Source organism: Populus alba, chromosome 5, assembly GCF_005239225.2.
Source record: "Populus alba chromosome 5, ASM523922v2, whole genome shotgun sequence".
In the NCBI taxonomy this organism is placed as follows: domain Eukaryota; kingdom Viridiplantae; phylum Streptophyta; class Magnoliopsida; order Malpighiales; family Salicaceae; genus Populus; species Populus alba.
The window spans coordinates 1,815,474-1,842,333 of NC_133288.1; the positions used below are offsets into that span (position 1 = coordinate 1,815,474).

At 37.1% G+C, this 26,860-nt stretch overlaps 2 protein-coding genes and 1 pseudogene across 2 annotated transcripts; all 3 read right to left on the minus strand.

Moving 5' to 3' along the window:
* Window positions 1-2,997: 2,997 nt before the first annotated feature.
* Window positions 2,998-4,883, minus strand: LOC118047625 (GDSL esterase/lipase At5g03980). The gene is made up of 5 exons (XM_035056966.1): window positions 4,622-4,883; window positions 3,901-4,116; window positions 3,673-3,821; window positions 3,316-3,589; window positions 2,998-3,215 (listed from the first exon to the last, which is right to left on the minus strand). The coding sequence occupies exons 1-5, from the start codon at window positions 4,881-4,883 to the stop codon at window positions 2,998-3,000; spliced, it is 1,119 nt and encodes a 372-aa protein (XP_034912857.1).
* A 2,946-nt stretch (window positions 4,884-7,829) lies between these two features.
* Window positions 7,830-9,719, minus strand: LOC140955591 (GDSL esterase/lipase At5g03980-like; annotated as a pseudogene).
* Window positions 9,720-22,536: 12,817 nt separating this feature from the next.
* Window positions 22,537-26,642, minus strand: LOC118047727 (26S proteasome regulatory subunit 6A homolog). The gene is made up of 10 exons (XM_035057094.2): window positions 26,375-26,642; window positions 25,728-25,844; window positions 25,159-25,266; window positions 24,679-24,870; window positions 24,391-24,582; window positions 24,104-24,222; window positions 23,892-23,979; window positions 23,573-23,692; window positions 23,335-23,475; window positions 22,537-22,849 (listed from the first exon to the last, which is right to left on the minus strand). The coding sequence occupies exons 1-10, from the start codon at window positions 26,489-26,491 to the stop codon at window positions 22,772-22,774; spliced, it is 1,272 nt and encodes a 423-aa protein (XP_034912985.1). The 5' UTR covers window positions 26,492-26,642; the 3' UTR covers window positions 22,537-22,771.
* Between the last annotated feature and the right edge of the window lie 218 nt (window positions 26,643-26,860).

Consider the following 26,860-nt stretch of genomic DNA (forward strand, 5'->3'; position numbering starts at 1 on the left):
AACACGAGAGATTTACTATTTGTCCTTAATTTGTCAATGAAAAGATCAAAGGAAATTGTCGTGTATTCATACTATTTTTCTGCCCACAAAGTCCGGATATTTCTGTCTGTCAGGGAAAAAATGGAAGCTTCTCGCAAGGAATGTGGAGAATACATAGCATTAGCCAGCTCTATCTTTTACAGGTCATGGTGGTTTTCTGTTAATCTTTCTAGAAACATGACCAAAAACACCTCATAATTGGATTCATCTCCAATCCAGTTAATAGTCGAAAGATGAAAGCGAAATCTCCGTAGAAGCAACAAGTTTTGGGTGGTGTCTTGCATGGTTGTGTGAGGGTGTACAGAATACTTATTAAAAACTCTGTTGATTTTTGTGTTTTAAGTGTATTTTTTTAAAAAAAATATTATTTTTTTGTTTTAAATTAATATATTTTTAGTATTTTTAGATTATTTTAATGCGTTGATATCAAAAATAATTTTTAAAAAATAAAAAAAAATATTTTTTTAAATATATTTCCGAGTTAAAAACATTTTAAAAATTAATCGCAGTTACACTTTACCTAATAACCTAGAAAATCCACAACTTGGAGCCGAGATTTAATTTGAACTGAAAAAAGACATTGCTCGGTATGTTGACTCATCATCTAGTTGTCTCAGCCAAACCCAATTGTGTTAGCACCAGGAATTTTATTTTAAAAAAAGAATGAGATAATGTTTATTTAATATAGAATATTGACCCATAATAATCTAGATGATTTTTCTATTATTAAATTAGTATTAGTTAGTGATGCCGACTCAGTGAGATTTTTCTTTCAAGATGATTATTGGTATCGATCCTACATTTTGCCTCCATGGATCGAGGATAAAGTGGCTTCACAAGAAAAGGATTGTACAATGAGAGAAGCAAGCAAGGTGGTCGACGACCTCTTTCAAATATATAACATGGATTCTGGTAATTTAATGGAGTTGGATTCTTATATCAAGAATTGTTCTCTTTCACGAATATAAATCTTTGCCTGCTAAGCAATAGAATAACAAGTTATAAATTCTGTCCTGCTAGAATATACATATACATGTATTTTTTCTATAACTATGAAATTTATAAATGAAATAGTTTATAATAAAAAAAAATATTCAAAGGTTATTGTTATCCTTTTCTCTTAGCTGTGCTTGAAAACTATAATCTCTTGATTTCAAATTCATAACACTTTATATACTTGTTTTTGTATTGGTGAGCCAAAAAAAAAGAAGTTTATTTATATGATTATAATTATATTCCAATCAATAAATAAATTTTTTTTATATTAAATATTATAACTTTATTATCGAATTAAAAAAAAAAAAACCAAATACAACTCTCATCCTTTTCCTTTTATCCTCATCAGAATCCGAGTTTTTTATGCGGAAAAGACCAGTAAAGCAGCTCTGCTAATTCAGAGCCATTATTGATAAGACTAATGGCATAAAAAAGGATCAATTCAAGACTAATAAATCTCACATGTGTAACTTGGGATCCATAGGTCTCCCATGCATGATCAAAACATGTTTTTTTTTTTTTTTTTTTTTTTTTTTTTTTTTGTGTTTTGGCACGTGTAATTCACCAGTAGTTTTAAATGCGATGTTTTTTGATATCTAAATATTTATCTTGTTAAAATTTTTCTAATAATTATAAAGGTATCTTCTCTGATGTGTCTTCATCATCTCTAGAGGTGTTCAAAAAAGCCGATCAACCGATTAAACCGAAAAAAACCGAGAACAAAATTAACCGAAAAAACCAAACCGATAGAAAAAACCGAATAAACCGATTGAAAAATAAATAAAAAAACCACCCGGTCCAGTCCGGGTCCGGTTTAAAAAAGCTTAAACCGATTGAACCGGACTAAACCGAACCGGTTTAAAAAAAAAAGTATAAAAAGAACCATCCCTAACCCTAAATCCCACTTTCCAGCCACCAACCCCCCCTTCCCCTTCCCTTTCCAGAACCCTAAATCACTCACTTTCCCCCCTCAAGCCTTCCCTTCCCAGCCGCCACCCCACCCCCCTCAAGCCTCCCCTTCCCAGCCTTCCCCTTCCGGTTTCACAATCCAGATGCGAGGGAACCATTATTCAAGAATGGTTCTCATCACCGGTGAGAACAATGCTTCTATAGAACTACAATGAAATTCATGCGAGAAGAATAAAGAGCGAGATAGGTCTGTACCGCGCCATTGTTTAATGCTCAAACATGAAGGGACCAAGGAGTATTTTATATGTTGGACTGAGCAGAGTCAAGGATTCAGTAGCCATCAATGAAATTTTCTCACCTTGAGAACGATGCTTCCATAGAATTACAATGAAATTCATGCGAGAAAATCTCAGTAGCTCAGTGATGAAGATCAGTCCGGTTTTTCTGGTTTTTATACTAAAAAACCGACCCGAACAAAACAAAACAAAACCGGTTCGGCTTGGGTTATATTAATAAGGAATGTTATTTTCCGGTCCGGTTGAATTTTTGGGTTAAAACCGGACCGTGAACACCCCTAATCATCTCAATCTCTTATTTTATTTTCTCTTTTAACTGTCATTCTTCGGTTATGTGCCAACCCACTTCTTCTTCTTCTTTTGTTTTTGCTTACCGTTGGATCTCCCCCTTTTCTCTTGACCATTGGATCTGATTACCAACTTAATCATTGGATCTTATTGCTTGTTCTCTAACCTTGGATCTTCCTACTTTTTTCTTGTTGATTAACACATGAAATGCTTGATATATCATATGATGTGGTGTGGATGTTTTTTCATTCTTCACCAATATCCTTCTCCGTAGGGGGTTTGAATGCAAGCATCAAGAGGCAGTGAAAAAAAGTTTAGGATTTGAAAAATGAACAAGTAGAGTGACGAACAACCTTGTGGGGTCCCTTTTTCATTCAAAGACAGCAATATTTTTACAAGCTTAATTGTAGACAAAATTAAGAGCTTCATGTTATCAAGTCCATGTCTTGGTGAGAACAGAACTTTCACATCAAGCACTGCATTGAAGCTTTGGAAAGATATCGTTGATAAGCCATTCTGCCATGTGTTGATAAGCCTTTTGTGTCAAATGAACTCCATCCCAGCTGATGTGCTGATCAGGGTTCGGACAAACCGGAACGTCAGGAGCTCCACACATTCTCCAAAGGCTAAAATTATGATGACCACCAGTCCCGCAGCAAGCTTTTTGCATCGACTTCGTATCAAAACCTGTTTAGAAAAAGAAGGAGACGATGCTGTAAGCATTAATTTTGTGCTGGGCCCCGTATAGTTTCTCTACCATTCACAAGGATCTTGGAAAGAAACTCACCAAGAGACTGAGCGTTCTGATAGATCGACATGAATGCTTCGTAATAGTCACCGTAAACTATGATCACATCGGGGTAATTTGTTTTCAATCCCTCAACGGTTTGCTTGAGAAGCTCATTGTGATAACTTGCGAAAGAGTTCAACCCCTTGAGGCAGTGGAACTCGTCGTAAGCAGCAGCATCATTGGGCTGCGATTGGCTAAGATAGAGCGGGAAGCAACCTATCGGGAAGTTTCCGGGGACAACCACTCGTCTAGCACCGTGACCAATGGCTTTCTGCAAGATCACGTCGAAGAACGTTCATAAACAAAAACAGTATAGCTAGAAATTCAGAAGGAACAAACCGAAAACTAACATACCGCAACAGCATCCTTTATAGCTCCCACAACCTCAGGAACCAACGCGTTTAGTTCTTCAGTGGTTTTGTTAAACAAGAAAGCATAGTTATAGTCATTGCCTCCAATCTCCCCAACCATGAAGAGAGATGATTTAATTTCTTGAGCACAATCTGTGAGGCAATAACCGTCAGGCATGATGGTTGGAAAAGGATTTAACTATTGAAACATCATATGAAACACGCCGGTTACCTTCAGAGCATGTCGTGTTAAAATAGGAGAACATCCACTCAAGCTGTGAGCTAAGAGATTCATTTGTCACAATGTTCACTATATTCTTTGACGATAAAGCTTCTGCAGGCAAGGCAGTTGAACCAGCAACTGCAAAATTCACTCCACCGCGGCCGCCGGAAAATTTTCTTGCCGAATTCAAGTAGGCACCAGGATAGGGAAGTTTAGCCGAGCGTGCTGCAATTGTTCAAAGAAAAGTCAACAAATCAAGCAACTTCTACTGTAAATGAGGTTAGAAAGAGAGTTGAGAACCTGAATTTCCTTAGATTATGTAAATTACCGTAATAACATACGAAAATGGACAGCCTTTAACTAGAATAATTCTGATAGACACTGTAATATTTTTTAAGAAGAAAGTTTTCGGATTAAGGCGGCTTGGTTGTTGCTGAAGAAGAAGAAAGTTTCAGAAAAGAAAACAAGAGAAAGGGAATGGAAGCAGGAAAATGAAACAAACACGAGGTAAAGGACACACGGAGAGTAATGCTAAACATAGAGAAAATCTGACAGATAAAAATCAACAGGCCCCGTCAACGATGTGTCGGATTTTCTTGATGTGTAGCATTGTTATGTAGATCAAGGCATAAAAATCATAGAAAATGATGCCTTTTCAAGTCAAACACAGTTTGAAACGCGGCAGCATTACCGCTTAGAGAAACAGTAAATCAAGAATATCGTAACTTACCGATGTAATCAATCATCAACAACCCATTGGAGCATCTACCCGTTGGCTTCGAGAGTTTCAAACCATAAGGAAATGAAGCATATGGAGAAAGAGGATTTTCGCGAATCAAATTGCCAGTGTCAGCTATAGAATCCCCAAGCTGATAGATTGCTTTAAACCCGCATTTTTCAAGAGCATGAACATCACGACTTAATACAGGAACCAGAAGAAAATGGAACAGAGAGGAAAGAACTAAAGCACAAACAACGTTGCTGGTAGCCATAATTAACTCAGGAGATTTACTACGTGTCCTTAATTTGTTAATGAAAAACCAAGGGAAGTAGCTGTGTATTTATACTATTTTTCTGCCCGCAAAGTCCTGATATTTCTGTCTTTCAGGAGAAAAATGTGAGGCTTCTTACACGGAAAGCGGAGAGTACAGAACATTAGCCAGCTCTATCTTACAGTTTATGGTGGTTTTCTGCTAATCTTTCTAGAAACATGACCAAAAACACCTCTTTATTGGATTCATATCCAATCCAGATATATTATAGTCGAAAGATGAAAGGGAAATTTGTGTAGAAACACCAAGTTTTCGGTGGTTTCTTGCATGGTTGTGCCAGGGTGTGCATGCTCGCCAAATATGGTTGAGGTATAGACCGGTTTGTCAAATAGTTTACCAAACCTACCTGGCCTCCTAGTTTAACTTAAAAAACCCACAATGGAATGGGACGTTTCCATTTCATGGCGGCATCTGTTATGGTCAAATAGGTTTTTTTTTTTTTTTTTTTTTCTAAAAAAATGTATTATCGAGTTTTATAGTATCAACTATATCTCTTAATTTGATCATTGTATCGTACTAAAATTTTAAGTGGGGTCTCCTTACATATCATTATATATGAGGTTAAAATTTTAGGGCAATCAAAATTCACAAGTTAAGGCCTTGGAAGAATGCCGATGGTATTTTCATAACTTTGTTCAAATTTGTAACTTTGTTAAGAAATGTTGTTTTGCTGTGTTGTTTTTTTAGATTGATTTTATCATTCAACAATAAGTTTATTGGCAATTTCAAATCATAGTTTGTTTTGATTTGCTTTATTTGGGGTTATTAAGGTCTTATGACCCGAGTCGTAAATTTGAAAGGTTGACCTAGTTTGATTCAATTTGTTGTTGTCTCAATTTTTTTTTTTTAAAAAGATGTTGTCTTGAATTGTTTTTTAGTCAAACTTTATTTTTACCAGTCATCCAAGTTGTTTTTGGACCTTTCAGGTTGATTAGGTCATATCATTTCAACTCCCTCTTTTTACTTGTGTTTGAAATTTGAATTGCATGATTTCAAGTTAGTTTATCTTTAAATTTGAATTGAAATTATATTTACTAAATTAATATTTTGAATTATATATAATAATAATAATAATAATAATAATAATAATTCTTCAAATATGATATGAACAATACAATCTTGAAATAGCATGTTGAAACACTTCGAAACGAAAACTTACTTTTACAATTGAAAAAACAAAATATCAACCGAAACAGAATTGACAACCTTGCTATAGAGGACATCAACAAATTGCAAAGAGTATTTGTTTTCAAAAATAGCACAGTGATATTTTTTTTTATATATATAAAATAACAGAAGTGGAAACTCGCTTATAAAAATAACACAATTTATTGAGACACATAAATCTCACATGTGTAACTTGGGACCCGCAGGTCTCACATGCATGATCAAAACATGTCTATTTTTTTATTTTTTTTTGTGTCTGGCACGTGTAATTCACCAGTAGTTTTAAATGCGATGTTTTTTTATATCTAAATATTTATCTTGTCAAAATTTTTCTAATAATTATAAAGATATCTTCTCTGATGTGTCTTCATCATCTTTAGGGGTGTTCAAAAAAACCGAAAAAACCAAACCGATAGAAAAAATCGAATAAACCGATTAAAAAATAAAAAAAAAACCACCCGGTCCGATCCGGTTCCGGTTTAAAAAAGCTTAAACCGATTGAACCGGAATAAACCGAACCGTTTTTAAAAAAAAAGCATAAAAAGAACCATCCCTAACCCTAAATCCCACTTTCCAGCCGCCAACCCCCCCTTCCTTTCCAGCCTTCCCCTTTTCCCCTTCCCCTTTCCTTTCCAGAACCCTAAATCACTCGCTTTCCCCACTCAAGCCTTCCCTTCCCAGCCGCCACGCCTTCCCCTTCCCAGAACCCTAAATCACTCGCTTTCCCCCCTCAAGCCTTCCCTTCCCAGCCGCCACCCCACCCCCCTCAAGCCTCCCCTTCCCAGCCTTCCCCTTCCAGTTTCACAATCCAGATGCGAGGGAACCATTATTCAAGAATGGTTCTCATCATCAGTGAGAACAATGCTTCTATAGAATTACAATGAAATTCATGCGAGAAGAATAAAGAGCGAGATAGGTCTGTACCGCGCCATTGTTTAATGCTCAAACCTGAAGGGACCGAGGAGTATTTTATATGTTGGATTGAGCAGAGTCAAGGATTCAGTAGCCATCAATGAAATTTTCTCACCTTGAGAACGATGCTTCCATAGAATTACAATGAAATTCATGCGAGAAAATCTCAGTAGCTCAGTGATGAAGATCAGTCCGGTTTTTCTGGTTTTTATACTAAAAAACCGACCCGAACAAAACAAAACAAAACCGGTTCGGCTTGGGTTATATTAATAAGGAATGTTATTTTTCGGTTCGGTTGAATTTTTGGGTTAAAACCGGACCGCGAACACCCCTAATCATCTCAATCTCTTATTTTATTTTCTCTTTTAACTGTCATTCTTCGGTTATGTGCCAACCCACTTCTTCTTCTTCTTTTGTTTTTGCTTACCGTTGGATCTCCCCCTTTTCTCTTGACCATCGGATCTGATTACCGACTTAATCATTGGATCTTATTGCTTGTTCTCTAACCTTGGATCTTCCTACTTTTTTCTTGTTGATTAACACATGAAATGCTTGATATATCATATGATGTGGTGTGGATGTTTTTTCGTTCTTCACCATCCTTCTCCGTGGGGGGTTTGAATGCAAGCATCAAGAGGCAGTGAAAAAAATTTAGGATTCGAAAAATGAACAAGTAGAGTGACGAACAACCTTGTGGGGTCCCTTTTTTCATTCAAAGACAGCAATATTTTTACAAGCTTAATTGTAGACAAAATTAAGAGCTTCATGTTATCAAGTCCATGTCTTGGCGAGAACAGAACTTTCACATCAAGCACTGCATTGAAGCTTTGGAAAGATATCGTTGATAAGCCATTCTGCCATGTGTTGATAAGCCTTTTGTGTCAAATGAACTCCATCCCAGCTGATGTGCTGATCAGGGTTCGGACAAACCGGAACGTCAGGAGCTCCACACATTCTCCAAAGGCTAAAATTATGATGACCACCAGTCCCGCAGCAAGCTTTTTGCACCGACTTCGTATCAAAACCTGTTTAGAAAAAGAAGGAGACGATGCTGTAAGCATTAATTTTGTGCTGGGCCCCGTATAGTTTCTCTACCATTCACAAGGATCTTGGAAAGAAACTCACCAAGAGACTGAGCGTTCTGATAGATCGACATGAATGCTTCGTAATAGTCACCGTAAACTATGATCACATCGGGGTAATTTGTTTTCAATCCCTCAACGGTTTGCTTGAGAAGCTCATTGTGATAACTTGCGAAAGAGTTCAACCCCTTGAGGCAGTGGAACTCGTCGTAAGCAGCAGCATCATTGGGCTGCGATTGGCTAAGATAGAGCGGGAAGCAACCTATCGGGAAGTTTCCGGGGACAACCACTCGTCTAGCACCGTGACCAATGGCTTCTGCAAGATCACGTCGAAGAACGTTCATAAACAAAAACAGTATAGCTAGAAATTCAGAAGGAACAAACCGAAAACTAACATACCGCAAACAGCATCCTTTATAGCTCCCACAACCTCAGGAACCAACGCGTTTAGTTCTTCAGTGGTTTTGTTAAACAAGAAAGCATAGTTATAGTCATTGCCTCCAATCTCCCCAACCATGAAGAGAGATGATTTAATTTCTTGAGCACAATCTGTGAGGCAATAACCGTCAGGCATGATGGTTGGAAAAGGATTTAACTATTGAAACATCATATGAAACACGCCGGTTACCTTCAGAGCATGTCGTGTTAAAAATAGGAGAACATCCACTCAAGCTGTGAGCTAAGAGATTCATTTGTCACAATGTTCACTATATTCTTTGACGATAAAGCTTCTGCAGGCAAGGCAGTTGAACCAGCAACTGCAAAATTCACTCCACCGCGGCCGCCGGAAAATTTTCTTGCCGAATTCAAGTAGGCACCAGGATAGGGAAGTTTAGCCGAGCGTGCTGCAATTGTTCAAAGAAAAGTCAACAAATCAAGCAACTTCTACTGTAAATGAGGTTAGAAAGAGAGTTGAGAACCTGAATTTCCTTAGATTATGTAAATTACCGTAATAACATACGAAAATGGACAGCCTTTAACTAGAATAAATTCTGATAGACACTGTAATATTTTTTTAAGAAGAAAGTTTTCGGATTAAGGCGGCTTGGTTGTTGCTGAAGAAGAAGAAAGTTTCAGAAAAGAAAACAAGAGAAAGGGAATGGAAGCAGGAAAATGAAACAAACACGAGGTAAAGGACACACGGAGAGTAATGCTAAACATAGAGAAAATCTGACAGATAAAAATCAAACAGGCCCCGTCAACGATGTGTCGGATTTTCTTGATGTGTAGCATTGTTATGTAGATCAAGGCATAAAAATCATAGAAAATGATGCCTTTTCAAGTCAAACACAGTTTGAAACGCGGCAGCATTACCGCTTAGAGAAACAGTAAATCAAGAATATCGTAACTTACCGATGTAATCAATCATCAACAACCCATTGGAGCATCTACCCGTTGGCTTCGAGAGTTTCAAACCATAAGGAAATGAAGCATATGGAGAAAGAGGATTTTCGCGAATCAAATTGCCAGTGTCAGCTATAGAATCCCAAGCTGAATAGATTGCTTTAAACCCGCATTTTTCAAGAGCATGAACATCACGACTTAATACAGGAACCAGAAGAAAATGGAACAGAGAGGAAAGAACTAAAGCACAAACAACGTTGCTGGTAGCCATAATTAACTCAGGAGATTTACTACGTGTCCTTAATTTGTTAATGAAAAACCAAGGGAAGTAGCTGTGTATTTATACTATTTTTCTGCCCGCAAAGTCCTGATATTTCTGTCTTTCAGGAGAAAAATGTGAGGCTTCTTACACGGAAAAGCGGAGAGTACAGAACATTAGCCAGCTCTATCTTACAGTTTATGGTGGTTTTCTGCTAATCTTTCTAGAAACATGACCAAAAACACCTCTTTATTGGATTCATATCCAATCCAGATATATTATAGTCGAAAGATGAAAGGGAAATTTGTGTAGAAACACCAAGTTTTCGGTGGTTTCTTGCATGGTTTGTGCCAGGGTTGTGCATGCTCGCCAAAATATGGTTGAGGTATAAGACCGGTTTGTCAAATAGTTTTAAACCAAACCTACCTGGCCTCCTAGTTTAACTTAAAAAACCCACAATGGAATGGGACGTTTCCATTTCATGGCGGCATCTGTTATGGTCAAATAGGTTTTTTTTTTTTTTTTTTTTTCTGAAAAATGTATTATTGAGTTTTATAGTATCAACTATATCTCTTAATTTGATCATTGTATCGTACTAAAAATTTTAAGTGGGGTCTCCTTACATATCATTATATATGAGGTTAAAATTTTAGGGCAATCAAAAATTCACAAGTTAAGGCCTTGGGAAGCATGCCGATGGTATTTTCATAACTTTGTTCAAATTTGTAACTTTGTTAAGAAATGTCGTTTTACTGTGTTGTTTTTTTAGATTGATTTTATCATTCAACAAATAAGTTTATTGGCAATTTCGAATCATAGTTTTGGTTTTGATTTGCTTTATTTGGGGTTATTAAGGTCTTATGACCCGAGTTCGTAAATTTGAAAGGTTGACCTAGTTTGATTCAATTTGTTGTTGTCTCAATTTTTTTTTTTTAAAAAAGATGTTGTCTTGAATTGTTTTTTAGTCAAACTTTATTTTTTACCAGTCATCCAAGTTTGTTTTTGGACCTTTCAGGTTGATTAGGTCATATCATTTCAACTCCCTCTTTTTACTTGTGTTTGAAATTTGAATTGCATGATTTCAAGTTAGTTTATCTTTAAATTTGAATTGAAATTATATTTACTAAATTAATATTTTGAATTATATATAATAATAATAATAATAATAATAATAATAATAATAATAATTCTTCAAATATGATATGAACAATACAATCTTGAAATAGCATGTTGAAACACTTTCGAAACAAAAACTTACTTTTACAATTGAAAAAACAAAAATATCAACCGAAACAGAATTGACAACCTTGCTATAGAGGACATCAACAAAATTGCAAAGAGTATTTGTTTTGAAAAAATAGCACAGTGATATTTTTTTATATATATATATAAAATAACAGAAGTGGAAACTCGCTTATAAAAATAACACAATTTATTGAGACACGTAAATCTCACATGTGTAACTTGGGACCCGCAGGTCTCACATGCATGATCAAAACATGTCTATTTTTTTATTTTTTTTGTGTCTGGCACGTGTAATTCACCAGTAGTTTTAAATGCGATGCTTTGTTATATCTAAATATTTATCTTGTCAAAATTTTTCTAATAATTATAAGGATATCTTGTCTGATGTGTCTTCATCATGTTTAGGGGTGTTCAAAAAAACCGAAAAAACCAAACCGATAGAAAAAACCGAATAAACCGATTAAAAAATAAAAAAAAAACCACCCGGTCCGGTCCGGTTTCCGTTTAAAAAAGCTTAAACCGATTGAACCGGACTAAACCGAACCGGTTTAAAAAAAAAAGCATAAAAAGAACCATCCCTAACCCTAAATCCCACTTTCCAGCCGCCAACCCCCCCTCCCTTTCCAGCCTTCCCCTTTTCCCCTTCCCCTTTCCTTTCCAGAACCCTAAATCACTCGCTTTCCCCACTCAAGCCTTCCCTTCCCAGCCGCCCACGCCTTCCCCTTCCCAGAACCTAAATCACTCGCTTTCCCCCCTCAAAGCCTTCCCTTCCCAGCCGCCACCCACCCCCTCAAGCCTCCCCTTCCCTAGCCTTCCCTTCCAGTTTCACAAATCCAGATGCGAGGGAACCATTATTCAAGAAATGGTTCTCATCACCAGTGAGAACAATGCTTCTATAGAATTACAATGAAATTCATGCGAGAAGAATACAGAGCGAGATAGATCCGTACTGCGCCATTGTTTTAATGCTCAAACCTTGAAGGGACCGAGGAGTATTGTATATGTTTGGATTGAGCAGAGTTCGGGATTCAGTAGCCATCAATGAAATTTTCTCACCTTGAGAACGATGCTTCTATAGAATTTACAATGAAATTCATGCGAGAAAATCTCAGTAGCTCAGTGATGAAGATCAGTCCGGTTTTTCTGGTTTTTTATGCTAAAAAAACCGACCCGAACAGAACAAAACCGGTTCGGCTCGGGTTATATTAATAAGGAATGTTATTTTTCGGTTCGGTTGAATTTTTGGGTTAAAACCGGACCGCGAACACCCCTAATCATCTCAATCTCTTATTTTATTTTCTCTTTTAACTCTCGTTCTTCGGTTATGTGCCAACCCACTTCTTCTTCTTCTTATTTTGTTTTTCCTTACCGTTGGATGCTCCCCCTTTTCTCTTGACCATTTCGGATCTGATTACCGACTTAATCATTGGATCTTCTTGCTTGTTCTCTAACCTTGGATCTTCCTACTTTTTTCTTGTTGATTAACACATGAAATGCTTGATATATCATATGATGTGGTGTGGATGTTTTTTCGTTCTTCACCATCCTTCTCCGTGGGGGGTTTGAATGCAAGCATCAAGAGGCAGTGAAAAAAATTTAGGATTCGAAAAATGAACAAGTAGAGTGACGAACAACCTTGTGGGGTCCCTTTTTTCATTCAAAGACAGCAATATTTTTACAAGCTTAATTTGTAGACAAAATTAAGAGCTTCATGTTATCAAGTCCATGTCTTGGCGAGAACAGAACTTTCACATCAAGCACTGCATTGAAAGCTTTGGAAAGATATCGTTGATAAGCCATTCTGCCATGTGTTGATAAGCCTTTTGTGTCAAAATGAACTCCATCCCAGCTGATGTGCTGATCAGGGTTCGGACAAACCGGAACGTCAGGAGCTCCACACATTCTCCAAAGGCTAAAATTATGATGACCACCAGTCCCCGCAGCAAGCTTTTTGCACCGACTTCGTATCAAAACCTGTTTAGAAAAAGAAGGAGACGATGCTGTAAGCATTAATTTTGTGCGGGCCCCGTATAGTTTCTCTACCATTCACAAGGATCTTGGAAAGAAACTCACCAAGAGACTGAGCGTTCTGATAGATCGACATGAATGCTTCGTAATAGTCACCGTAAACTATGATCACATCGGGTAATTTGTTTTCAATCCTCAACGGTTTGCTTGAGAAGCTCATTGTGATAACTTGCGAAAGAGTTCAACCCTTGAGGCAGTGGAACTCGTCGTAAGCAGCAGCATCATTGGGCTGCGATTGGCTAAGATAGAGCGGGAAGCAACCTATCGGAAGTTTCCGGGACAACCACTCGTCTAGCACCGTGACCAATGGCTTTCTGCAAGATCACGTTCGAAGAACGTTCATAAACAAAACAGTATAGCTAGAAATTCAGAAGGAACAAAACCGAAAAACTAACATACCGCAACAGCATCCTTTATAGCTCCCACAACCTCAGGAAACCAACGCGTTTAGTTCTTCAGTGGTTTTGTTAAACAAGAAAGCATAGTTATGTCATTGCCTCCAATCTCCCCAACCATGAAGAGAGATGATTTAATTTCTTGAGCACAATCTGTGAGGCAATAACCGTCAGGCATGATGGTTGGAAAAGGATTTAACTATTGAAACATCATATGAAACACGCCGGTTACCTTCAGAGCATGTCGTGTTAAAAATAGGGAGAACATCCACTCAAGCTGTGAGCTAAGAGATTCATTTGTCACAATGTTCACTATATTCTTTGACGATAAAGCTTCTGCAGGCAAGGCAGTTGAACCAGCAACTGCAAAATTCACTCCACCGCGGCCGCCGGAAAATTTTTTCTTGCGAATTCAAGTAGGCACCAGGATAGGGAAGTTTAGCCGAGCGTGCTGCAATTGTTCAAAGAAAAGTCAACAAATCAAGCAACTGTCTACTGTAAATGAGGTTAGAAAGAGAGTTGAGAACCTGAATTTCCTTAGATTATGTAATTTACCGTAATAACATTACGAAAATGGACAGCCTTTAACTAGAATAATTCTGATAGACACTGTAATATTTTTTAAGAAGAAAGTTTTCGGATTAAGGCGGCTTGGTTGTTGCTGAAGAAGAAGAAAGTTTCAGAAAAGAAAACAAGAGAAAGGGAATGGAAGCAGGAAATGAAACAAACACGAGGTAAAGACAACACGGAGAGTAATGCTAAACATAGAGAAAAATCTGACAGATAAAAATCAACAGGCCCCGTCAACGATGTGTCGGATTTCTTGATGTGTAGCATTGTTATGTAGATCAAGGCATAAAAATCATAGAAAATGATGCCTTTTCAAGTCAAACACAGTTTTGAAACGCGGCAGCAGCATTACCGCTTAGAGAAACAGTAAATCAAGAATATCGTAACTTACCGATGTAATCAATCATCAACAACCCATTGGAGCATCTACCCGTTGGCTTCGAGAGTTTCAAACCATAAGGAAATGAAGCATATGGAGAAAGAGGATTTTCGCGAATCAAATTGCCAGTGTCAGCTATAGAATCCCCAAGCTGATAGATTGCTTTAAACTCCTTGCATTTTTCAAGAGCATGAACATCACGACTTAATACAGGAACCAGAAGAAAATGGAACAGAGAGGAAAGAACTAAAGCACAAACAACGTTTGCTGGTAGCCATAATTTAACTCAGGAGATTTACTACGTGTCCTTAATTTGTTATGAAAAACCAAGGGAAGTAGCTGTGTATTTATACTATTTTTCTGCCCGCAAAGTCCTGATATTTCTGTCTTTCAGGAGAAAAATGTGAGGCTTCTTACACGGGAAAAGCGGAGAGTACAGAACATTAGCCAGCTCTATCTTACAGTTTATGGTGGTTTTCTGCTAATCTTTCTAGAAAACATGACCAAAAACACCTCTTTATTGATTCATATCCAATCCAGATATATTATAGTCGAAAGATGAAAGGGAAATTTGTGTAGAAACACCAAGTTTTTCGGTGGTTTCTTGCATGGTTTGTGCCAGGGTGTGCATGCTCGCCAAATATGGTTGAGGTATAGACCGGTTTGTCAAATAGTTTACCAAAACCTACCTGGCCTCCTAGTTTACTTAAAAAAACCCACAATGGAATGGGACGTTTCCATTTCATGGCGGCATCTGTTATGGTCAAATAGGTTTTTTTTTTTTTTTTTTTCTGAAAAAATGTATTATTGAGTTTTATAGTATCAAACTATATCTCTTAATTTGATCATTGTATCGTACTAAAAATTTTAAGTGGGGTCTCCTTACATATCATTATATATGAGGTTAAAATTTTAGGGCAATCAAAATTCACAAGTTAAGGCCTTGGAAGCATGCCGATGGTTATTTTCATAACTTTGTTCAAATTTTGTAACTTTGTTAAGAAATGTCGTTTTTACTGTGTTGTTTTTTTAGATTGATTTTATCATTCAACAATAAGTTTATTGGCAATTTCGAATCATAGTTTGTTTTGATTTGCTTTATTTGGGGTTATTAAGGTCTTATGACCCGAGTCGTAAATTTGAAAAGGTTGACCTAGTTTGATTCAATTTGTTGTTGTCTCAATTTTTTTTTTTTTTTAAAAAAGATGTTTGTCTTGAATTGTTTTTTAGTCAAACTTTATTTTTACCAGTCATCCAAGTTGTTTTTGGACCTTTCAGGTTGATTAGGTCATATCATTTCAACTCCCTCTTTTTACTTGTGTTTGAAATTTGAATTGCATGATTTCAAGTTAGTTTTATCTTTAAATTTGAATTGAAATTATATTTACTAAATTAATATTTTGAATTATATATAATAATAATAATAATAATTAATAATAATAATAATAATAATTCTTCAAATATGATATGAACAATACAATCTTGAAATAGCATGTTGAAACACTTCGAAACGAAAACTTACTTTTACAATTGAAAAAACAAAATATCAACCGAAACAGAATTGACAACCTTGCTATAGAGGACATCAACAAATTGCAAAGAGTATTTGTTTTGAAAAAATAGCAACAGTGATATTTTTTTTCTATATATATATAAAATAACAGAAGTGGAAACTCGCTTATAAAAATAACACAATTTATTGAGACACATAAATCTCACATGTGTAACTTGGGACCCGCAGGTCTCACATGCATGATCAAAACATGTCTATTTTTTTTTATTTTTTTTGTGTCTGGCACGTGTAATTCACCAGTAGTTTTAAATGCGATGTTTTTTTATATCTAAATATTTATCTTGTCAAAATTTTTCTAATAATTATAAAGATATCTTCTCTGATGTGTCTTCATCATCTTTAGGGGTGTTCAAAAAAACCGAAAAAACCAAACCGATAGAAAAAACCGAATAAACCGATTAAAAAATAAAAAAAAAAACCACCCGGTCCGGTCCGGTTCCGGTTTAAAAAAAGCTTAAACCGATTGAACCGGACTAAACCGAACCGGTTTTAAAAAAAAAAGCATAAAAAGAACCATCCCTAACCCTAAATCCCACTTTCCAGCCGCCAACCCCCCCCTTCCTTTCCAGCCTTCCCCTTTTCCCCTTCCCCTTTCCTTTCCAGAACCCTAAATCACTCACTTTCCCCACTCAAGCCTTCCCTTCCCAGCCGCCACGCCTTCCCCTTCCCAGAACCCTAAATCACTCACTTTCCCCCCTCAAGCCTTCCCTTCCCAGCCGCCACCCCACCCCCCTCAAGCCTCCCCTTCCCAGCCTTCCCCTTCCAGTTTCACAATCCAGATGCGAGGGAACCATTATTCAAGAATGGTTCTCATCACCAGTGAGAACAATGCTTCTATAGAATTACAATGAAATTCATGCGAGAAGAATACAGAGCGAGATAGATCCGTACTGCGCCATTGTTTAATGCTCAAACCTGAAGGGACCGAGGAGTATTGTATATGTTGGATTGAGCAGAGTCGGGGATTCAGTAGCCATCAATGAAATTTTCTCACCTTGAGAACGATGCTTCTATAGAATTACAATGAAATTCATGCGAGAAAATCTCAGTAGCTCAGTGATGAAGATCAGTCCGGTTTTTCTGGTTTTTATGCTAAAAAACCGACCCGAACAGAACAAAACCGGTTCGGCTCGGGTTATATTAATAAGGAATGTTATTTTTCGGTTCGGTTGAATTTTTGGGTTAAAACCGGACCGCGAACACCCCCTAATCATCTCAATCTCTTATTTTATTTTCTCTTTTAACTCTCGTTCTTCGGTTATGTGCCAACCCACTTCTTCTTCTTCTTATTTTGTTTTTCCTTACCGTTGGATCTCCCCCTTTTCTCTTGACCATCGGATCTGATTACCGACTTAATCATTGGATCTTCTTGCTTGTTCTCTAACCTTGGATCTTCCTACTTTTTTCTTGTTGATTAACACATGAAATGCTTGAATATATCATATGATGTGGTGTGGATGTTTTTTCGTTCTTCACCATCCTTCTCCGTGGGGGGTTTGAATGCAAGCATCAAGAGGCAGTGAAAAAAATTTAGGATTTGAAAAATGAACAAGTAGAGTGACGAACAACCTTGTGGGGTCCCTTTTTTCATTCAAAGACAGCAATATTTTTTACAAGCTTAATTGTAGACAAAATTAAGAGCTTCATGTTATCAAGTCCATGTCTTGGCGAGAACAGAACTTTCACATCAAGCACTGCATTGAAGCTTTGGAAAGATATCGTTGATAAGCCATTCTGCCATGTGTTGATAAGCCTTTTGTGTCAAATGAACTCCATCCCAGCTGATGTGCTGATCAGGGTTCGGACAAACCGGAACGTCAGGAGCTCCACACATTCTCCAAAGGCTAAAATTATGATGACCACCAGTCCCGCAGCAAGCTTTTTGCACCGACTTCGTATCAAAACCTGTTTAGAAAAAGAAGGAGACGATGCTGTAAGCATTAATTTTGTGCTGGGCCCCGTATAGTTTCTCTACCATTCACAAGGATCTTGGAAAGAAACTCACCAAGAGACTGAGCGTTCTGATAGATCGACATGAATGCTTCGTAATAGTCACCGTAAACTATGATCACATCGGGGTAATTTGTTTTCAATCCCTCAACGGTTTGCTTGAGAAGCTCATTGTGATAACTTGCGAAAGAGTTCAACCCCTTGAGGCAGTGGAACTCGTCGTAAGCAGCAGCATCATTGGGCTGCGATTGGCTAAGATAGAGCGGGAAGCAACCTATCGGGAAGTTTCCGGGGACAACCACTCGTCTAGCACCGTGACCAATGGCTTTCTGCAAGATCACGTCGAAGAACGTTCATAAACAAAAACAGTATAGCTAGAAATTCAGAAGGAACAAACCGAAAACTAACATACCGCAACAGCATCCTTTATAGCTCCCACAACCTCAGGAACCAACGCGTTTAGTTCTTCAGTGGTTTTGTTAAACAAGAAAGCATAGTTATAGTCATTGCCTCCAATCTCCCCAACCATGAAGAGAGATGATTTAATTTCTTGAGCACAATCTGTGACGCAATAACCGTCAGGCATGATGGTTGGAAAAGGATTTAACTATTGAAACATCATATGAAACACGCCGGTTACCTTCAGAGCATGTCGTGTTAAAATAGGAGAACATCCACTCAAGCTGTGAGCTAAGAGATTCATTTGTCACAATGTTCACTATATTCTTTGACGATAAAGCTTCTGCAGGCAAGGCAGTTGAACCAGCAACTGCAAAATTCACTCCACCGCGGCCGCCGGAAAATTTTCTTGCCGAATTCAAGTAGGCACCAGGATAGGGAAGTTTAGCCGAGCGTGCTGCAATTGTTTCAAAGAAAAGTCAACAAATCAAGCAACTTCTACTGTAAATGAGGTTAGAAAGAGAGTTGAGAACCTGAATTTCCTTAGATTATGTAATTTACCGTAATAACATACGAAAATGGACAGCCTTTAACTAGAATAATTCTGATAGACACTGTAATATTTTTTAACAAGAAAGTTTTCGGATTAAGGCGGCTTGGTTGTTGCTGAAGAAGAAGAAAGTTTCAGAAAAGAAAACAAGAGAAAGGGAATGGAAGCAGGAAAATGAAACAAACACGAGGTAAATGACACACGGAGAGTAATGCTAAACATAGAGAAAATCTGACAGATAAAAATCAACAGGCCCCGTCAACGATGTGTCGGATTTTCTTGATGTGTAGCATTGTTATGTAGATCAAGGCATAAAAATCATAGAAGATGATGCCTTTTCAAGTCAAACACAGTTTGAAACGCGGCAGCTAGCATTACCGCTTAGAGAAACAGTAAATCAAGAATATCGTAACTTACCGATGTAATCAATCATCAACAACCCATTGGAGCATCTACCCGTTGGCTTCGAGAGTTTCAAACCATAAGGAAATGAAGCATATGGAGAAAGAGGATTTTCGCGAATCAAATTGCCAGTGTCAGCTATAGAATCCCCAAGCTGATAGATTGCTTTAAACCCGCATTTTTCAAGAGCATGAACATCACGACTTAATACAGGAACCAGAAGAAAATGGAACAGAGAGGAAAGAACTAAAGCACAAACAACGTTGCTGGTAGCCATAATTAACTCAGGAGATTTACTACGTGTCCTTAATTTGTTAATGAAAAACCAAGGGAAGTAGCTGTGTATTTATACTATTTTTCTGCCCGCAAAGTCCTGATATTTCTGTCTTTCAGGAGAAAAATGTGAGGCTTCTTACACGGAAAGCGGAGAGTACAGAACATTAGCCAGCTCTATCTTACAGTTTATGGTGGTTTTCTGCTAATCTTTCTAGAAACATGACCAAAAACACCTCTTTATTGGATTCATATCCAATCCAGATATATTATAGTCGAAAGATGAAAGGGAAATTTGTGTAGAAACACCAAGTTTTCGGTGGTTTCTTGCATGGTTGTGCCAGGGTGTGCATGCTCGCCAAATATGGTTGAGGTATAGACCGGTTTGTCAAATAGTTTACCAAACCTACCTGGCCTCCTAGTTTAACTTAAAAAACCCACAATGGAATGGGACGTTTCCATTTCATGGCGGCATCTGTTATGGTCAAATAGGTTTTTTTTTTTTTTTTTTCTGAAAAAATGTATTATTGAGTTTTATAGTATCAACTATATCTCTTAATTTGATCATTGTATCGTACTAAAATTTTAAGTGGGGTCTCCTTACATATCATTATATATGAGGTTAAAATTTTAGGGCAATCAAAATTCACAAGTTAAGGCCTTGGAAGCATGCCGATGGTATTTTCATAACTTTGTTCAAATTTGTAACTTTGTTAAGAAATGTCGTTTTACTGTGTTGCTTTTTTAGATTGATTTTATCATTCAACAATAAGTTTATTGGCAATTTCGAATCATAGTTTGTTTTGATTTGTTTTATTTGGGGTTATTAAGGTCTTATGACCCGAGTCGTAAATTTGAAAGGTTGACCTAGTTTGATTCAATTTGTTGTTGTCTCAATTTTATTTTTTTTTTAAAAGATGTTGTCTTGAATTGTTTTTTAGTCAAACTTTATTTTTACCAGTCATCCAAGTTGTTTTTGGACCTTTCAGGTTGATTAGGTCATATCATTTCAACTCCCTCTTTTTACTTGTGTTTGAAATTTGAATTGCATGATTTCAAGTTAGTTTATCTTTAAATTTGAAATTGAAATTATATTTACTCAATTAATATTTTGAATTATATATATAATAATAATAATAATTCAAATATGATATGAACAATACAATCTCGAAATAGCTTGTTGAAACACTTCGAAAAGAAAACATACCTTTACAATCGAAAAAACAAAATATGAACCTAAAGAGAATGGGGTTACAATTAATTTAAAATGGGTGCAAAACATGTAAAATCATAGGTTATAATTAATTTTTTTCAAGATTTTAGGATTAAAATGTAAGATCTCAAAACACTAAAACCTTGCCCATCTAATTCATAGGCAACAAACAACCCTTTAGTCCATGTAAACGTAGATCTTCAGCAGCAGTCGCATGGACTGAGCTTCAGTTTCATTGTGCTTGAAGTTTCAAACTTGGTTACTGTCTGGTAACGGTGGTGCACCACAATAAAAATATCAAAAACTTCACTTTGTGGTGTTTTTGCAGTGCACCGTGTTGCTAAATGGGCACTCCAAATTAAAATCGAAGTCTTTCCAATTTTTCAGAGAACAAGTCTCTGGGAAGAATCTTAGAATCTGTAATGTGTATGTATAAAGTACTTAACTCTCAAATTATTGCTATCTCTCCCAAATCACAAATGCACAGACACATTGTTCAAGCAAGGGGGCTTCAGTACACAGCATAAACAACTCTTCTCTTGGACACTTGAATACTGCAGGAAGTCCATGAATTTTGCAACGCGACAAAGAGATAGGAGTGCACTGTTCAAGCATGTCTCTGCCGGTCGTTCTTTAATACAGTGCCAAATGCTGCTGCGAGTACATGATGATCCCTGGAAGCGACAGAGGTAGCAGAAGTGAGAGCAACATCAAGCATTCTGACTCTTCCATCTGCGTCACCTTCTAGCAACAAACAAGAGGCTCTGAGGTCGTTGACCAATTTATGTAGTCTATTTCCTGCTTCTTCCAAAGTACTGGTTCGTAACCAAGGCCAACAGTATATTTCAATACGTCGAGGATTGCAATGCTGCAAGGTTCAAGTTGTCCACAAAGTAAGAATACTGCTTCCATCTCCTTTCAAAGATTTGTAGCTCAACTCTAGAGCTGAATAAACATGGCCATCCGTTTCATCCTTGTCAAACCTCTTCAGCTTTTCCAAAGCATCCTTCCACTCTGACGAATCCCCATCTTCTAATGCCCTCGCAATGGTACCAAGCAAAATGGGCAAACCAGCACACATCTTTTGGCTACTTCTACAGCAACAAACTTCAGATCAGGATATTTGACAACATCACCTACCATCTTCTTAAACAAATCTTCAAGCAAGATTTTTTTTTTTTTTTTTTTTTGTACCCATTCACCGGGATAATACATCTGGATATCTTGATGTCTTATCATCTAGTTAAAGTCTCTCCCGAATGTCATCCAAAATTACTAGTACTTCGTTCTCTCGTCTCAGCCGCTTGTATAGGAAATCTGGTCTTCCACTGCCAGTCTCTGCATCTAATTTGAAACCTATCACATCTGCTATTTCCCCTTGAATCTTTCTCCGGTTAGGAGTCTGAGATACAACAGCCAGAACCACAACATCAAAAATCCCGTCTGCTTCGACTTGTCCAGCAATTTCTTTCTCAAGTGTGGTGGCATCCTATACTCTCCAACTAGGTCAACATCATCATCCTTGTCCCCTAGCTCGCGTCGACCAAGAAGGTAAAGACACTCTTATCAAATTTTCCATCCATGATTTCAGAAAGTACTCTTTTACTGAAGAGAAGGTGAAATCGTGTCTAAAGTAATTTTCCTCCCTTTTTTTATTTTTTAAAGAACAATTAATGAAAAAAAAATTGAAAGTTTAAAATCAAGCTATCTGAATGATGAGCAAAACAAGATAACTTAATTAACGGGTTCTTTTTATTCTTTTAAACCGATTTTTGACCCCAAAGACTTAAAAATGATTAGATGATAAACCATATATATATAAGCATAAATTGGAATAAGATGTTCCAATCACTTCATCAATCATACTCATCTAAATCCTGATGTAGATATTAATATGTCAATTTTCTCATAACAGAAGTGCATTTAATGAACATCATCAAAATTGATCATGCTCTTACTCTTCACTACAACACATCACAAGGCAAAAAAAAAAAAAAACTAACATAAAAAATTCATCTTTTGAAATTACAAAAAAAAAAAAAAAAAAAGTAGGGAAAAGGGTTGCACGACGTGGCTTTATAGCTAGTTTATGCATAATAGTTAAGGCTGGCTTTTTTCTTCGCTTGCACTTGGATGATACCTTCATTAAAATCCTCATGATTCACCTGTTTCCAAATCCAACCAATACAAGAATTTAGTAAGCACTTAGTAGCTTGCAACCAGCAAAGCAACAAATATCTCACGAACTTAGGGGGGGGGAAAAAAGAGAGTTCAACTCTCTCCTGATGCAGAAAACAAGTGAAAAGTCTTTTTGTAGACAAGGGTATTTATGTAATTTCCAGATTTGTTCATGCATATACCTAATCAACCCTACAACAATTACCTATCAAAGATTCAGCCTAAAATCTCCCAAAACACTGTTCAAGAACTGTTCACAGCCCAGAACAGCCCCCAAAGGGGTCCTGCATCATGTCCTCTAGTTTTTTGACTATTGAGAAACCAGATTCAATCTGTAGCCAATACTATCGTTGGACAAGAAGGATGCTGAAGAGTTCAGTTTTTGATTATTATGTTGACAAGTCAGGCTTTCACTTGCCAAAAAAATTGTTCTTAGATTAGACAATGAAACAGGATATGCGTGTGAGAGTACCTCAGTTGCATCCCGGCGAAGTGCTAGCATCCCAGCTTCAACACAAACTGCCTTTAGCTGTGCCCCATTGAAATCATCCGTGGAACGAGCAAGCTCTTCAAAGTTCACATCAGGATGGACATTCATCTTCCTTGAGTGGATCTACAACATCAGAGGGGGAAAAAATACAATTAAGACTATTGTTTTCACGTGAAATACAAGTGAAAAGGGACATCCAAGTAATTCTGTCACAGCAAACCTGCAAGATTCGAGCTCTTGCTTCTTCAGTTGGATGTGGAAATTCAATTTTGCGATCCAATCGACCTGATCGCATGAGGGCTGGGTCCAGGATATCAGCGCGATTTGTTGCAGCAATCACCTGAAAATTATAACAAGAACTAGTGAATTATTATTCCACAAACATGTTAGATGAAATTTAGCGGGAGTAATTATATTTAAACACAGGAGATGCCTGAGCAATGATCAAGACTTCATAGTTCACAGAAGCCAAGATATTCACCCCAACAAGAAATATCAAAGAGTGCATTTGTTGAAGAGAAAAAAAAGTACTAACAAACCTTAATGCTGTCATCGCTGCTAAAGCCATCAAGCTGATTAAGCAATTCTAACATGGTCCTCTGCACTTCCCTGTCTCCACTAACCTCACTGCACATGGTAATGGGATATTTAAAATCATCAATGATAAAACCAAGCAGCAAGAGCAGCACTCTGACTTTGAAAGCTAGTGTGAAAACAAGTTGATTGCCTAAGATGTAAAAATGGGATATACCTGTCAAACCGCTTTGTGCCAATAGCATCGATCTCATCTATAAAAATGATGCAGGGAGATTTCTCTTTTGCAAGCTGGAAGGCATCACGGACAAGTTTGGCACCATCTCCAATGAACATCTGAAAATGATAAAAGCTCAATTAATCCTATAAGAGACTATTTCATTAAAAACTTAAAACAAGTTTAGAGGCATTGCATCATGTAACTAATCTTTCTTCTCAAATTTGGAAACAAAAGGTAAAAACAGAATTTGAGGGAAGAATGTACTTTAAAAAAAGTTGCTATACCTGAACAAGTTGTGGGCCTGCCAACTTTAGGAAAGTGGCATTTGTTTGTGCAGCACAAGCACGGGCCATCAATGTTTTCCCAGTTCCAGGAGGTCCATATAAGAGGATACCTTTGGGAGGACGAATACCCAACTTCTGAAATCGCTCTTTGTGAGTCATAGGCAGTACAATAGCCTCAACTAATTCTTGGATCTGTTGCAAAAGTAACAAAATCAGAGCAGGTATTATCATCTAACTGAGATAGTAGAAGAACTGGTCGTATAAATCATGCTTTAGAGTCAAAATCACCTGCTTCTCCAAGCCTCCAATATCATTGTAGTCTTCTGTCGGTTTTTCATCAACCTCCATGGCCTTCACTCGTGAATCATACTCCGATGGTAGAGTATCCAAGATCAAGTAGCTATCTTTGTTGACTCCAACCAAGTCACCAGGCTTCAACTTGTCAGGATCAACAAGCCCAACCACAGGAAGAAAAATAGTCTGCAGTTCAGGTAATAAATTTATAGGTCTTGATAAGTGTGGTCAAGCTGATGTATAATGTCTAAACTTCTGCTAACTCAAAATGATAAATTCAAACAGATTTCCAGATTGAAAGTAAGAACATCAAGGCTATGAAGATATATGAACTGCTCTGCTCTAAAAAGAGATGATCTCAACTGATTGTAAGGAAAATAAAAGACCAAGCTGCATCAAATTTTAATTTAATAACATCACAGTTCCACCATTGCTCCCTTGTTTATACTCTACTAGTAGAGTAAGATGACTCACCTGACGAGTTGATGTTTTCAGCACCACACATTTACCCTTCCTTTGAGAGTCAAGGTCAATGTTTGCTCCATCTTCTTCAGCCTCATCTTCTGGGTTCATTTCCAAAATCTACAAATGCACAGACCACCAAAACATGGAGTTAGCATCAACATTGCAAGAACTTCATTTAAAAACAGCCAGCTTAATTAGCATTCAATTAAACCACTGAAAGTTGGAGAAAAAGATCTCTTTCTGGGCACGAGATAAATGCATGAAATAGTTAGAATAGCAAGTCAAGAGCTTTCTCATCACATTTTTTCCGCGACAGTAAAATAGAAGAATGCACCGACGTCTGAGCAATATTCACAGCAAAGTTCAGGTCTTTGACCATTTGATTTGCAGAAAAAAAAGGCGGCTAATTCAAATAGAAATTTTGTATTACAGAGGCAAGATACCAAAACAGCTACTCAGGTTGTGTCCACACAAGAATAATTCAGCTTAAGTGACAGTCTTCAAACATACTGAACACTCAGTCATTATCTAACATCTAGGCATTAAAATAAATAAATAAAAAATCAGCAAACATTTACCTCGACAATGTTGCCAACTAGGTAAGGCAGCTGCTTGTTGAGTTTAATCTTCTCTTGATTCTCCTTTATCTTCTCCTTATACGAATCCAGCTCCAGATTTGTTCTCTGCACCTCTTCCTACAATCCCCACAATCACACACCCGTGAAACACCGCCCACCAAAAAAAAATCCTAAACCTCATAACTCGAACAAATCATTACAATTCTAAAACACCCAATTCAAACAAGAACCCATTACTTTCCCACACTTTACACACACAAAAACAATCACTAACAACACTATTACTTCCATAAACAATAAGCCAATCAATCCCAGTACACAGCCTTAAATCAAAATCACAAACAAACACAGAACCATAATTAAACCCAGTTCAGAAAAATTCAGAAGCTACCAAAACCCCACAAATTTCCACAAATAGCAGCTCATCACACAGAAAAAAATCCTGGGTTTTCACTTATTTTTAGTACAATCACCATTAAAATCCACCACATCAACAAAACCAATCCTTTTCTTACTAACAAAATTAAAACCAGAACCCTAAACAGACAACAATCCTAAAACCAAAGAAGAAAACAATCAAATCAAACATTATTATTGTTATTGTCATTATCTTCACAGAGAGACAAATAGAGAGAGAAATATCAGACCTTGAGAATGCGAATCTCGTTATCGACAAGACGAGAACCTCTTATGATATCTTCAGTAGTCATGGAGGCAAGCTGGTCATCTTCGAAGCTCGAATCCTCCGCCATTGGGGTTGCCATGGTGCTTGAGATTTAACGATTCAAGCTAAAAAGAAACGAAATCAGGAGACCACTGAGGAGGAAAGGCCGGGTGTTGAGAGAGAGTATTTTAGTTTTTTTTCTACTTGTCGCCGAAGACAAGTAGCTATGGGCTTGAGGTTACTGTTTTTCTTTTTCTTTTTTTATTCTGGGCTTAGTTTATTGGGCATATGGAAGATAAATCTTTTTAGCGTTCCGTTCTTTGGGCATGGGAAAAGATATACATATTTTTTTATGATAATAAATAACTTTAAATGATATAATATTCTCAAAAAAAATAAATTATGAAGGTCCACATTTTATAGAGCTTCGCAATTTTTATATCTAATTTTATTTATATCATAGTCAAAT

Excerpts from the sequence above, each read along its gene's own strand:
- LOC118047625 (XM_035056966.1), bottom strand. The coding sequence starts at position 4,883 with ATGGCTACCAGCAACGTTGTTTGTGCTTTAGTTCTTTCCTCTCTGTTC. Across the intron at positions 3,822-3,900 it reads TAACACGACATGCTCTGAAG|ATTGTGCTCAAGAAATTAAA; the intron begins GTAACCGGCGTG and ends ATTGCCTCACAG. Across the intron at positions 3,590-3,672 it reads CTATAAAGGATGCTGTTGCG|AAAGCCATTGGTCACGGTGC; the intron begins GTATGTTAGTTT and ends GTGATCTTGCAG.
- LOC118047727 (XM_035057094.2), bottom strand. The coding sequence starts at position 26,491 with ATGGCAACCCCAATGGCGGAGGATTCGAGCTTCGAAGATGACCAGCTT. Across the intron at positions 24,871-25,158 it reads TGAAAACATCAACTCGTCAG|ACTATTTTTCTTCCTGTGGT; the intron begins GTGAGTCATCTT and ends CCTGAACTGCAG. Across the intron at positions 23,476-23,572 it reads CAAGAGCTCGAATCTTGCAG|ATCCACTCAAGGAAGATGAA; the intron begins GTTTGCTGTGAC and ends CTGATGTTGTAG.